This window comes from Chiloscyllium plagiosum, chromosome 29 (assembly GCF_004010195.1).
Source record: "Chiloscyllium plagiosum isolate BGI_BamShark_2017 chromosome 29, ASM401019v2, whole genome shotgun sequence".
Classification (NCBI taxonomy): domain Eukaryota; kingdom Metazoa; phylum Chordata; class Chondrichthyes; order Orectolobiformes; family Hemiscylliidae; genus Chiloscyllium; species Chiloscyllium plagiosum.
In genome coordinates, this window is record NC_057738.1 from 31,512,249 (window position 1) to 31,524,876 (window position 12,628).

The window sequence follows — 12,628 nt, forward strand, 5'->3', positions numbered from 1 at the left end:
TGAGGGGTGACCTTATAGAGGTTTACAAAATTATGAGGGGCATGGATAAGGTAAATAGGCCAAGTCTTTTCTTGGGGTCAGGGAGTCCAGAACTAGAGGACATCAGTTTAGGGTGAGAGGGGAAAAATATAAAAGAGACCTGCAGGGCAACGTTTTCACACAGAGGGTGGTACGTGTATGGAATGAGCTGCCAGAGGAAGTGGTGGAGGCTGGTACAATTGCAACATTTAAGAGGCACTTGGATGGGTATATGAATAGGAAGGGTATGAAGGGATATGGGCTGGATGCTGGCAGGTGGGACTAGATTGGGTTGGGATATCTGGTCGGCATGGACGGGTTGGACCGAAGGGTCTGTTTCAATGCTGTACATCTCTTATGACTCTAAGTTGTGGGAAACCTTAAAGTGTTCAGAAGAATTTAGGTGTCTTTGCACAAAAATAATAAAATGCAGGTACGTAAGCAATTAAGGAGGTCGAAGGCAAATGCTAGAAATTCTACAGGGCTTCAGTTGTTTCACATAAGTATGCATCAAATTTGTGTTTCATACTGGATAAGGGATATCTTTTCCTTAGGTTAAAACAAAGGCTATGTAGACTGACTGCTAAGAGAAGGTCGTCCTGTGAGAAAAGATGGAGTGAAATGAACCCATTTACATGATGAGATGATTCACTGAAACACAAGGCAGGATTTAAATGAAGCTGGTAGGGAGCAGCACCCCAATGTCCACCTCCAAAATTGGCAACAGACCTATTGACCTGATGTCTGAGAGCTCTTGGAGAAATTAATTAGTTGTTAATTAGTAACAGAAATTCCTGACTCTGTGGCTTCATTGCAGATATCTGGTTGCTCCACTTCCCCTACTAGGCAGAAATTCTGTTCCGGAGATCTGCAGGTCAGAGGCTGGTGACACTCCAGCACCAGGACTGCTGCATGGAATAGACAGAGTTTTGGATTCAATATTAGATTGCTGGAAGCAGCTAAAAAAAAAATGCACAGGTTAAGAGTCGGGGCAGAAGGTCACTGGTCTGAAGGGCATAGGGGTGGCTCTACATACACCCTCCCTGATAATGGGAATATCATCAATGGCAGTAGGAGACCCTTAAGTTGGCAAACATGCAGGAAGAATGTTTTCCTAGAAAGTCTAGATCATGGGGAACAGTTTCTGGATAAGGTGTCAATCATCTAATACTCAGTGTAGATTGGTGAATTTTGGAGTTATTTACCCCAGTGGACTATAGATGTTCAGTCAGTCACTCAGTATATTCAGACTGAGTGTCAATATTAGCGTAATAGAAATTGGGATTAGATGGCAAGTGGAGTTGACAGTGAAGATCAACTATTAACATTAAATAAAGAAAATTTGGGATGAAATTACTTCCAAGTTACATCTCATGCCTATTTGTTACATAAAGCGTTTTGAATTTCTCTGGATGCCAAATTATGGAAAATAAAAATGAATTCCCTCCCTTTAGAGACTGGGTTGAAATTAACTTGACTTGAATTACTTAGGATGGTCCATGAAATGCACCTTTCAAAAATGATTAAGTAATTACACTGAAGTCCAAAGCTGTTCAATGAAAAATACAAGCAGGATTTATGATCTTCTCTTCAAATGTTTTCTTTCCGCTAGGTATTAATCCACTTTTTGGAAAATCCATAATTGTCACATCACTTGAGTGCTCAGAACTGTTGCAGCTACTATTTTAATGTACCTGGGTTTTTTTTTAAGCTAATTAACTCTGAAAGTAGGTCACCAGGAATAATAGAGAGAAACTTTATTCATTGTAACAGATAAAGATGCTCAGAAACCCTAAACTGGAAGCACATGTCTGTCAAACATTGGCACTTTAGCCAGATAAGAGCAACTACATCAAGATGACATTAGACAATTAATCAGGATTGCTCAGAGCAAAAATAAACTAATTTTCTGGATACATGGTTATGGCATAACACACTTCAAAAAACAAAAAAACCAAGCGGGATTTAAGAGCATCTCTCCAACCATTTGCCTTATTCAAGGTATTAATCCATTTATTGGAATATCCACAAGTAGTCGTCATCCACCGGTGTTTCACCCAAACGGTGACTATTCACCTGACCCAGGATGGGAAGTGGTGACAGGCTACCTGATGATAGCAAATATCTTAGCTGATCTCAAGTGTGCCCTCACCCTGTGGGCACAGTGGCTGGATAGCAAATCAAGAGCATGCTTTTTGGCGGATTCTAGCTTGCTTGACCTCGACACTCTGGGCCTGATTGTAGTTTCTTATCAATTAACCAGTACTGGAGACAAAACTTGGAACACCCTGGTCCTTTATGGTTTAGATAAAATAGCGCTGCATCTTTAGCCACAAGCTGAGCACTGAAAAGATAGGTTCGAGATCACCCTGTCTTTGCCAGGTGCCTGCAAATAAAGTAAGGCAATCATCTCATCTGAGCTGGATTCAGACGTTTAGACCCAATCACCAAAAAACACTACAACAGAACTCACTAAGACTTTCAACACGTAAAAGAAAATCTATTAATTTAAAAAGTGCGTTATGGCAAGAATCATGGGGAAAAAATGCCACTCACACCATACAATAGATTGTCAGATTATGAATGTTCTGTTTCAACTCCATTCACCAGGCTTGACAGCATACCCCATAAGATTCTTAACAGAGAAAAACCTGTTAAGCAGTTTTCAAATTTTCACCTATTATAACAGCCTTATTGGAGAAAGAATATTCATTAAACTAAGGCTGTCAGCAAAAAGCAAGTTTTTTTTAAAATTGTTCAGTGGACATGGAATATTCCCATTGCCTTTTATAGAATGCACAGTTCTTGCAAGGGACCTTGCCACTGCAAAGTTAACTTTTCTTTGGCTCCAAAGTTGTTGACTATTAATGGGGTCTGTATCTGAGCTAACCTGCTCAAAATGAGAACACAACACATTGTTTCTTTGTGGTTTGTTTATTTCTTTAATTGGAAGACTGTCAAGTGATTGAAGACCAGCATTGTGTGGCAATTCCACGCCCACCATCTGTAACAGAAGCTATTGATAGTTAATAAAATCAACCACGGAGTAGGGGAAGAAACAAAAAAAAAGCAGTGATATTTAGGTACTTACCCCAGCATCCTAAAAATACGGAGTGCTTTGAAAGAAAAAAAAAGTAACAAGTGAAAAGAAATTACGCACTTCCAGTTTACGTTCCTTCTCTGCTAGGATTTCGTTTTGACTACGGATGTAATCAGCCAGCATACGTGCCAACTGTTTGCGATCTTCCAGTTCTGCAGCCAGTCTGCCATTGTAGTCTGCCAAGAGCATGCAGGCCTCATCCACAGTTTTTGAAAGTCTGTCTGCAGACTCTTTGTCTAAATTGGAACCATAAACCACAGAATGTTACATTCAGGAGAAATTTGTGCAACCATTTCTTCATTTGAAAATTTCAAAGCAAGCACTTTTGTACCTTATGGAAATTCTCAACTTGCCTGTTATTTTATCTAACAAAGAAACATCTTGAACTTCTGGTGGCAATGATGCAATCTTCTGTCGAACGGCTGCATCACCAGAAGCTGCATTTTCCAGCTCTTGCAATGACTTAATTAGATCCTCAGTCTGACACACAAAACAAAAAAAAAAGATCAGATGAACGACAGCCTTGCTTGGATCTCATACTGCCCTTCTTTGGCAACTTCACAGCTTTGATATTTAAATCTGGTACGACGGCATATACAGTCCAAAGTAGTATTTGTGGAGAGCAGCATAAAAGAACTTGTAGAAAACTTTAAATTGGCCCTCTATAATCAGTGCACTGTAAAGAGATAGTGTTAGCAAATACGGTATACAGCTCGACTGTGAATCCTGCAATTCTATTTAACTTGATATATCAGATTAGAACTGCTTTAACAAGAGGGCCAGACGACAAAAGGGTAACAGGAAAAAGACAGATGTACAAGTATTCTAACCCAATACAAAAAATATCACAGCAAATTAACTTCTATGTTGCAATGCCATGTGCAGTGTAAGATATACTGAGAAATATATGCAGCTTAAACATGTAAGACAGCATCAATAACAGAGTCTGTTGATTTAAATACTAATGGCTTTCAATATGTGGCAAATTGCAATGCTGTTAAAATACAAACACATCATCTGTACAAAAACTTGAAGTACGCCTTTGCAAATATCAAATGCCCACAAGTCACTTCATAGCTTTATTAATTTAAAGAGAGAATTAAAATGACATACTAATTATTACAGATTCATGGGGAGATGGTCACATAGTGGTAATGTCACTGGACCAGTAATCTGGGGACACAGACTATTGTTTTGAGGACACCAGCTCAAATTCCACCATGGTAGCAGATGAAATTTAAGTTTACTAAATAAATCTGGAGTATAAAGCTACTCTCAGTGATGGTGGTGACCAGAAAAGTATCAATAGCTGTCAACACCCCATCTAATTCATTAATGTCCTTCAGGATAGGAAGCTGGCCGTTGTTTCAAAGAAACGTGTTGGACTTGCAAAGTTAACTCTTTCTTCTCCAGATGCTACCAGAGTTTCTCTAGCACTCTTTTTATTTCCAATCTCCAGCATCCACAACACTTTTATTTTATATATGTATCTGATCTACTCTACATGTGACCATAAACCAAGAGCAATTCCTTCTGAAATAATCAGGCAAGCCACTCAGTTCAAGGTCAATTAGGGATGGTCAACAAATGCTGCATTGTTAATGACATCCACATCCCAAATAAGAATTTTTTTTAAATCTCATACAAATTATTTATTTTCTGCAAGGCAGGGTAGAGGAGGAGGATATTAACACACCAAAACTGCTTACTTTGTGAAGAGCAAAAAGGAGAAAGCATTTTACAGTTCTCAAAGACGCAATATAGTAAAAGAAAAGGTGTGGTGTGATGTGATGTGATATGACTGATGGGCATCTGATAATATTTGCCAAGCAATACTTCAAGTTATTGTACAGGCGATATCTGTGTTTTTACTTCGGCAGCGTTGCAATTTGTCATCTGAACCCCAGACCTGATTTTGTTTTTGATTTATTTCAAAATTTATCTGGCACTTTTATCCAGTTTTAAGCACATCACACAGTCAACAAACAGAATATGACTGCCCAAATATTCCATAAAATTATGAATAGCAACACAACATATGACTGTATCATTAACAGAATCTGCCAAAAAATGCTGCAGCACATTACTGTGAAATTCTGTGGCCAGTATATAGTTCTGTACAGTAGTCTTTTAAAAGTGAACAGCAAAATATTAAAATTCAGTTAGTGAAAAAGCAACTGAAATCTTCAAAATATTGATGAATAGGGACCAAGACAAATACAAGGGATTAAACAATTCAAAGCCCTTCCCCAAAAATACTTCCTGTTAGGGAACTAGGAAAACTCTAACAATGTGCCAAAGTTAAAACTAATTTTTGTTTTAAAGTTGGTAACAGATAATTTACCTGTCCATGTAGTTAAGTCAATGTTGCATGCACTTTAACTTAATTTGTATCCAAAGTAGACAAATGTAAAAGGAGGTTTCTGCTTGAATACAATAGAGAACAAGCTTCGGAAATATTCAACCCAAATTTAAAAAAAGCCTTTTGATGTTTGTTCTAAAAGTTCATGGTGATGTATCACAAATATGTAGTTATAAAACAAAGATCACTGAAGACTCCTCAGTCACGTGTAGCATATAGCACAAAATTAACTTGGTGGTAGGTGTACTGCAGAAATGCTTATACCTGTAATAGATCGATTTGTGCTCTTTCAGGAGGGCGAACTGACCCCCCAAATTATTCCAATTACCCAATTCAACTTTTCTTCCACTTTCCTGATGTGTTTCTATAGATACCAAACTGAACTTGAATGTGAACAATCAGCAAAGATAACAGGCGAGGTCACTACCAACAAGCATGACCCCATTCCTCCACTTTGTGTGAAATCATGGCTATGTTCCAGGCAGATATGTTGCTGGGCAGCAATGAAGGGCAGGAAGCTTGGAAGAGAATATCTGTCCTCTCTAGTCCACTATGACAAGACCAATACAACACTCAAATTGCTGCACTGGCTGGGGTGAACAAACTCAGCACTAACATTTATCGAAGAACATTCCATGCTCTCTACTTCCAGAAGCATTACAAGTTGATCAGTCAACTACTCAAAGGTGGTAGTTACAACTTCTTTTTTCCTCCACGATGCAATTATATTTAAATTGGTGTGCCAATTTCATGACTTTTTAAATATTAAAAGCAGCTAACAAAAGGAATAAATCTCCAGCTTCAGAAATATATGATCATTCAGAAAAGCAAGCACTCCAAATACTCCTGCCGGGGCAATGATCTTTTAAAAGCAAACACCAACAACTAATTGGGAAATGGACCTACTACTTTCATTCCAAAGCTGGATGATAGTGCATAGTTCGAGACATTTCATTAATTGTGGTGGGACAATCCTGCTTCAGTTCCTTTTAACAAAATGGAGACATACTAGGTTTCCAGTAATTGTGTCTTACTTTAGGAATACAGCAATCAGCCTTTCAAGGGTAAATTTTTCAGTGATTTTTGCTTGACCAACAGGGTCCAAGTCTCTAGCTATCATTCATTATGGTCAGTATCACTACACTTCCCCACCTCCCTTTGCTCCTGAAAATGCGTACTCCTTGCTGTATACAATTATGTAGGCACCAGTTGCTATTAACACTTCACCTATAAAACTGTTACTGAGCCTCAGAATGCATGCTAAGCTAACTTTATACTGAAAAATCATAAATGCTCCATACTTTCACAGGAGAAATGAGGGTAATGATGACAGCCTAGCAACAATTAAGATTTATTTTCTTTCAGTTTTAAATACCTATGTTTTGGAAAGCTATTTTCACAGATGTTCCTTGAAACTCATTCTTAAACAAAACAGGCCAGTTCTATTTCGTCCTGTCAATAAAACAGCCATGAAGAATTATTAAATCCACCTTCAGCTAAGACATCTTCAATAGTTTTCACCGCACTGAAATACACTGGGATTTTAAGTTTCAAGTACACGCAGGAGAAATAGTTGACTCAGTCATGAAAAATGTAAACTTCAAAGTTTTATGTGATCAACAGTGAATGATTGGCCCAAAATCTAACAGAACTTCTACATACTATTACAAATTGGACACAGAATTTCCTAGTGATGACCTGCAAATTATCGTGCAACAAACTTTCAGTCATGACTTCACAAATTGCAATCTTCTTCTGGGAGTCAGTTATCTTGCAACAATACAAAACAAGAAGTGCTAAAAGAATGGCATCCTCACAAACACCCACAGACTACCAGGTATCTATTACACTAGGTTTTCGTTTTGGTTTGGCTTCATTATAAAATTACTTTAATTTGAAGCAATTGTAACCAAATTCTAGGGAGTGATTACAATCTTGAATTCTGACCAGTGGAGCTCATCTGACAAAAACCCATAGATTTTCAGATGTGCAAACTATATGCATTAATCATTTTTTATTAAATAACCCAGCAATTACCTCTGGTGGTTCTTTGGGAGTACTGTTAGAAAGATAGTCATCATCATCTTCCTCCTGTATCTGTTCAAAGGTACGTTTCTTGGCCTTTTTCTCTGTTACTTAACAAGCAGCAAAAGACAAATGTAACATTTATTTTGAAAAGTCAAGAGTTAAAACAGATGTCCTTGAACCTTCCACTGCCAAAGTCTACATATTTATACTTACAAAGAATTTGCTTAAGCTGATCGATGAAGTTGTTTTCATAAACCATCCTCTCTTGCCAAATAGCTAACACTCTTTCCAAGTGCTTCTTACAATTCTCATCAGATTCACTGTCAAATAAGAAAGCAACATGCCATGAGTCAATTTCACCTCCAAATCTGTGCAACAGGCATTGTTGCACAGGAATTAAACTTGTCTAAAACATCTATTTCAGTGGGTATTAACAAATAAGGAAACAACAAATGTAACAGATAAAAACCCCTGAACCCATTCAGCTGCTGACTACTATTAAAGGAAATATTACATGATATTCTCTTCACTCCTTTGCTCATTGCTTTTAAACATTAAAACTTTCCTCTGTTCTTTTGAGTAGAGTAGCTTTTTATTTATCATTTCTATCAAATACAACAGATACAGGAAAAACAAGACAGCTTTCCTCCACAACTGAGGTTGCTACATGGACAGCGCAAACTACACATTTGTACACGGCATAAAGTGCGTAAGTAGTGCAAAACACGCTAGTTAATGTAATAGAAGAACGATAAAATCATAGACATTTTTCTAGCAGCAATTCGAAGTCGTGCAAAGAATTTCAGATGGGGAAAGAGTCCGATCATACTAAGTTAAGGAGCCTGATGGCTTGAGGGAAGAAACTGTTGCACAGTCTGGCTGTGAGAGACTGAATGCTCCGGTATCTTCTGCCAGATGGCAAGAGGAAGAGGAGTTTGAGTGAGGGATGTGTGGGGTCTTCCACAATGCTGTTAGCCTTTCGGATGCAGTGTGTGGTGTAAATGTCTACAATGGAGGGAAGAGGTACCCCGATGATCTTCTCAGCTGTCCTCACTATCCATTGTAGGGTCTTACAGTCACAGACAGTGCAATTCCTGAACCAGACAGTGACGCAGCAGCTCAGAGTACACTCAATGAACCCTCTGTGAAATGTGGTGAGGATGGGGGTGGTGGGAGGTGGGCTTTCCTCAGCCTGTGCAGAAAGTAGAGACACTGCTAGACTGTCTTGGCTATGGAGCTAGTGTTGAGGGTCCAGGTGAGATTCTCCACCAGGAGTATGCCAAGAAATCTGGTATGCTTAATGATCTCCACAGGGAAGCTGATGTCCAGCAGAGAGTGGTCGCTCCGTGCCCTCCTGAAGTCAACAACCATCTCTTTCATCTCGTCCATGTTCAGAGACAGGTTGTTGGGTCTGCACCAGTCCATCAGCCGCTGCACCTCCTCTCTGCATGCTGACTCGTCACTCGTGCTGATGACACCCACTACAATTGTATCATCAATGAACTTGATGTGATTTGACCTGTGCATCGCCGTACAGTCGTGTGTCAGCAGGGTGAACAGCAGCGGACTGAGCACAAAGTCCTAGGGGGCCCCTGTGCTCAGTGTGATGGTGTTGGAGATGTTCTCAATTCGGACTGACTGAGGTCTCCCAGTCAGGAAGTCCCAGATCCAGTTACAAAGGGAGGTATATAGGCCCAGCTGACTCAGTTTTCCAGTTAGGTGTTGAGGAAAAATAGTGTTAAATGCAGAACTGAAGTCTATGAATAGTAGTCTTATGTAGGTGCTCTTCTTCTCCTGGTGGGTAAGGGCCAGATGGAGGGTGTTTGTTTTAGCTTGAATGGTCTTCCTTGAATCAGTTACTTCAAAGGGCTGAAGGGCTCCATCTCATCTAAATGCATAAAACAACCCTTTACCTGACAATTCTTGGTCATCTCCTATGCGTCACTTTGTGGTATCAACTATGCCTTAAGGTCCCACACAATATCAGAACATGGCTGGGAAGGCTCCATATGCTGGCCACATTTGTCCCTCAATACCATTTAAAAATTGGTTAGGTGAGCATTGTTCTCACTGACCTACGTGTGCAATTTGACTGTTGCGTTTCCCTCCATTATAGCACATCATTTTTAGAACAGTACAGATCATAAACATTATAAAACATAAAATAAATTGAAGAATTAGATTGTTCGGTCCATTCAATCTGCTCCATCATTTGATTGTGACTAATATGTTTAGTCACAATGAATGCAATTTGCTAAAAATCCCACAAATGTTTTTTCACTGATTACATAGATTTCAGGGGAATGCACCAAGAAAAAAAATGTAGAGCAGTCAAGCAGACCAAACTGCCACAGATAATCAAACTAATCATCTTAGTATTAAATTTATTTTGAGAACCAATTATTAGAAGCAACTGACATTTCATAAAGCTCTCAGATATAAAATATAGCAGGATTAAACATACATTAACAAAGAAATTATCATTAAGGAACATTCAAAATATATTCCAGTATGCTTTTCGCACTAAGTTATGGACTCCTGCACATGTCGACTATATGTTGCCTTTCAGAACAATCTAGGTCAAGTGGCTAAAGTAGGCTGTCTGGCTCTGCTGTTAAGAAAATGGGTAAAAAGCAAGGACTGCAGATGCTGGCAAGAGGATTCGCAGTAGGGTTAAAATCAACGAGACACTTCCTGATGAAGGGCTTTTGCCCGAAATGTCGATATTCCTGCTCTTCAGATGCTGCCTGACCTGCAGTGCTATTCCAGCACCACTCTAATCTAGACCCTGTTAAAATGGTATAAAGGCAGTCTGTATTTTTAGGACTGATACCACTTATTGCCAGTAGGTGGACTCTTGCATTGAGAATACGGTATTGAATGAGGTGCCAAGAACAACTCCCATGAGTCTTCGTTATTCTCCAGGTAGACACAAAAAAAATTGATTCCATGATGGTAGCCAGGTTCAAACTCAAACTAAATTTAAAGGAAATTCAAACTCAAATGAAAAGGACAGCAACAGAAATTGCTGGAAAAGCTTAGCATATCTGGCAACATCTATGGAGAGAAATCAGAGTTAACGTTTCAGGTCAAGTGACCCTCCCTCAGAACAGGGGAAATGCATCCTCAGGTTACTCAACCCGCAACGTTAACTCTGATTTCTCTCCACAGATGCTGCCAGACCTGCTGAGCTTTTCTAGCAATTTCTGTTTTTGTTTCAGATTTCCAGCATCCAAGGTTCTTTTGCTTTTTATTTGGTGGGAAATCAACTTTTGTCCCTTTACATTTTAGCCCAGGAATCTGGTAGAAATCCCCATGTAACTTCTCAGCTTGTTATATTTGGCTTCTGGTTGAGTTGTTGCTCATTCAGTGTTATCCATTTTAGAATTGATGGATTCACCATAAAGAAAGATTACTTAATTCTTTGAAAAATATTTTGTTGTTAGGTGATGGATTATAACATAGTACATAAACCACCAAGGATATTTTGCTTTCAATTCTTCTTTCCTGGGCTCACCCAAATAAATGATACTAGAAGCTCCATGACTGATACGTACACGGAAGGAAATGGAAATGCATCCTTGTATGATACACCATTGCAATAGAAAGAGGTGCTGGAATCAACGTATCTTGTGGAGGAGTTACATTATATGAGTTACAGGAGAGCAATTTTTTTTCTTAAAAAGTGACATCCACACTATGTGGTGGTTTTGGAACAGAGCCAGCAGTTATTGCCCAACCCCGATTTCCTTTGCAGGGTGGGGAGACTGGTGTACAGCTAGTGGATTATAGGTACTATATATATCCAGGAAAAATGTGAGGACTGAAGATCACCTTAAAAGAAAAGTGTGATGCCAGTCAGGTAGTATCTGAGGAGCAGGAGGGTCAATGTTTCGAGCATAAGTTCTTCATTCCTGATGAAGAGCTTATGCTCGAAACATTGACTCTCCTGCTCCTCGGATACTGTCTCATCGGCGGTGCTTTACAAGCGCCAATTTTTGGACATTGCATACATCCAACCAACTGGAGAATCTATCATATTCTGACATGCACCTTGTTTATGATGGAAAGAACAGAAAGGTGTTTAGGAGAGGAGATCAGTACTGCAGGACTCTCAATCTCAAATTTATTTAGTTGCACTATATTTGTACAGCTAATCTAGTAAAATTGCTGGTTATAACAATCCACAGTCAATGAAGCTAGAGAGTTCAGCAATGACAATTCTGAATTCCGGGGAGGTCGATTTCTTTTTATCAGAGATGGTCGCTGCCTTCCTCAAACATTGGTAATACAAATGGTAAACATTTCTTGCCACCTAACCCCACCCAACTCTGAATGTTATCCCAGTCTTGTGATATACAGGCATGCATTGTTTCAATATTAAACAAGATGCCAATACAGCTGAACAGAATGCAGTCGTCACTGAACGTGTCCATTTCTGATATTATGATAGAGGGAGCATCTTTGAAGTAGCAGTTGAAGCAACCTTGGCCTTAATCCTGACCAAAGGAAATCTCTGGCAATGTCCCAGTGGGGGGGGGGTGCAGAGATGATTAGGCTAAAATGTAAACAACCACAAACATTTCCTTTGCATTAGGTGTGACTCCAACAGGTGGACGTTTCCACACATTCTTCCCCCCCATACCACCTGATTCGCATCAACTTCAATTTTACATGATCGCTATGCTGCTACTGTTATGACCACATCTCTAGCTGTTCTACATAGGATACCCCAAAGTGTTAAGCTTCCTGGAGAGGATAGATGAGGTGGCTCCCCTTCTTTATTCACCTGTCTCGTTAGTTGCAAAGTTAATTACAAAAGGAACACATCCCCACTGTGTCCTCTACTTTTTGTCATTTACATAAATGATTTGGATGCGAGCATAAGAGGCACAGTTAGTAAGTTTGCAGATGACACCAAAATTGGAGGTGTAGTGGACAATGAGGAGTGTTACCTCAGATTACAACAGGATCTTGACCAGATGGGCCAATGAGCTGAGAAGTGGCAGATGGAGTTTAATTCAGATAAATGCAAGGTGCTGCATATTGGGAATGCAAATCTTAGCAGGACTTATACACTTAATGGTAAGGTCCTAGGGAGTGCTGCTGAACAAAGAGAT

General features: G+C 39.3%; 1 protein-coding gene across 8 annotated transcripts in view; it reads right to left on the reverse strand.

Moving 5' to 3' along the window:
* LOC122564477 (regulation of nuclear pre-mRNA domain-containing protein 1B-like) overlaps nt 1-12,628 on the reverse strand; it is a 65,659-nt gene that overhangs the window by 36,982 nt on the left and 16,049 nt on the right. For 3 of the 8 annotated variants that reach the window (XR_006315925.1, XM_043719426.1, XM_043719425.1), the window contains exons 3-6: nt 7,722-7,828; nt 7,518-7,615; nt 3,472-3,598; nt 3,179-3,354 (exon numbers count right to left, since the gene is read on the reverse strand). Coding sequence is in view for 7 of the 8 variants with exons in the window: in XM_043719426.1 (XP_043575361.1) it covers nt 3,179-3,354; nt 3,472-3,598; nt 7,518-7,615; nt 7,722-7,828 (508 nt within the window). In the remaining variant the exon portion in view is untranslated. Of the gene's footprint in view, nt 1-837; nt 927-2,631; nt 3,023-3,109; nt 3,355-3,471; nt 3,599-7,517; nt 7,616-7,721; nt 7,829-12,628 lie in introns of those variants that run through there. The other 5 variants (XM_043719427.1, XM_043719424.1, XM_043719430.1 and 2 more) reach the window with 5 other exon arrangements.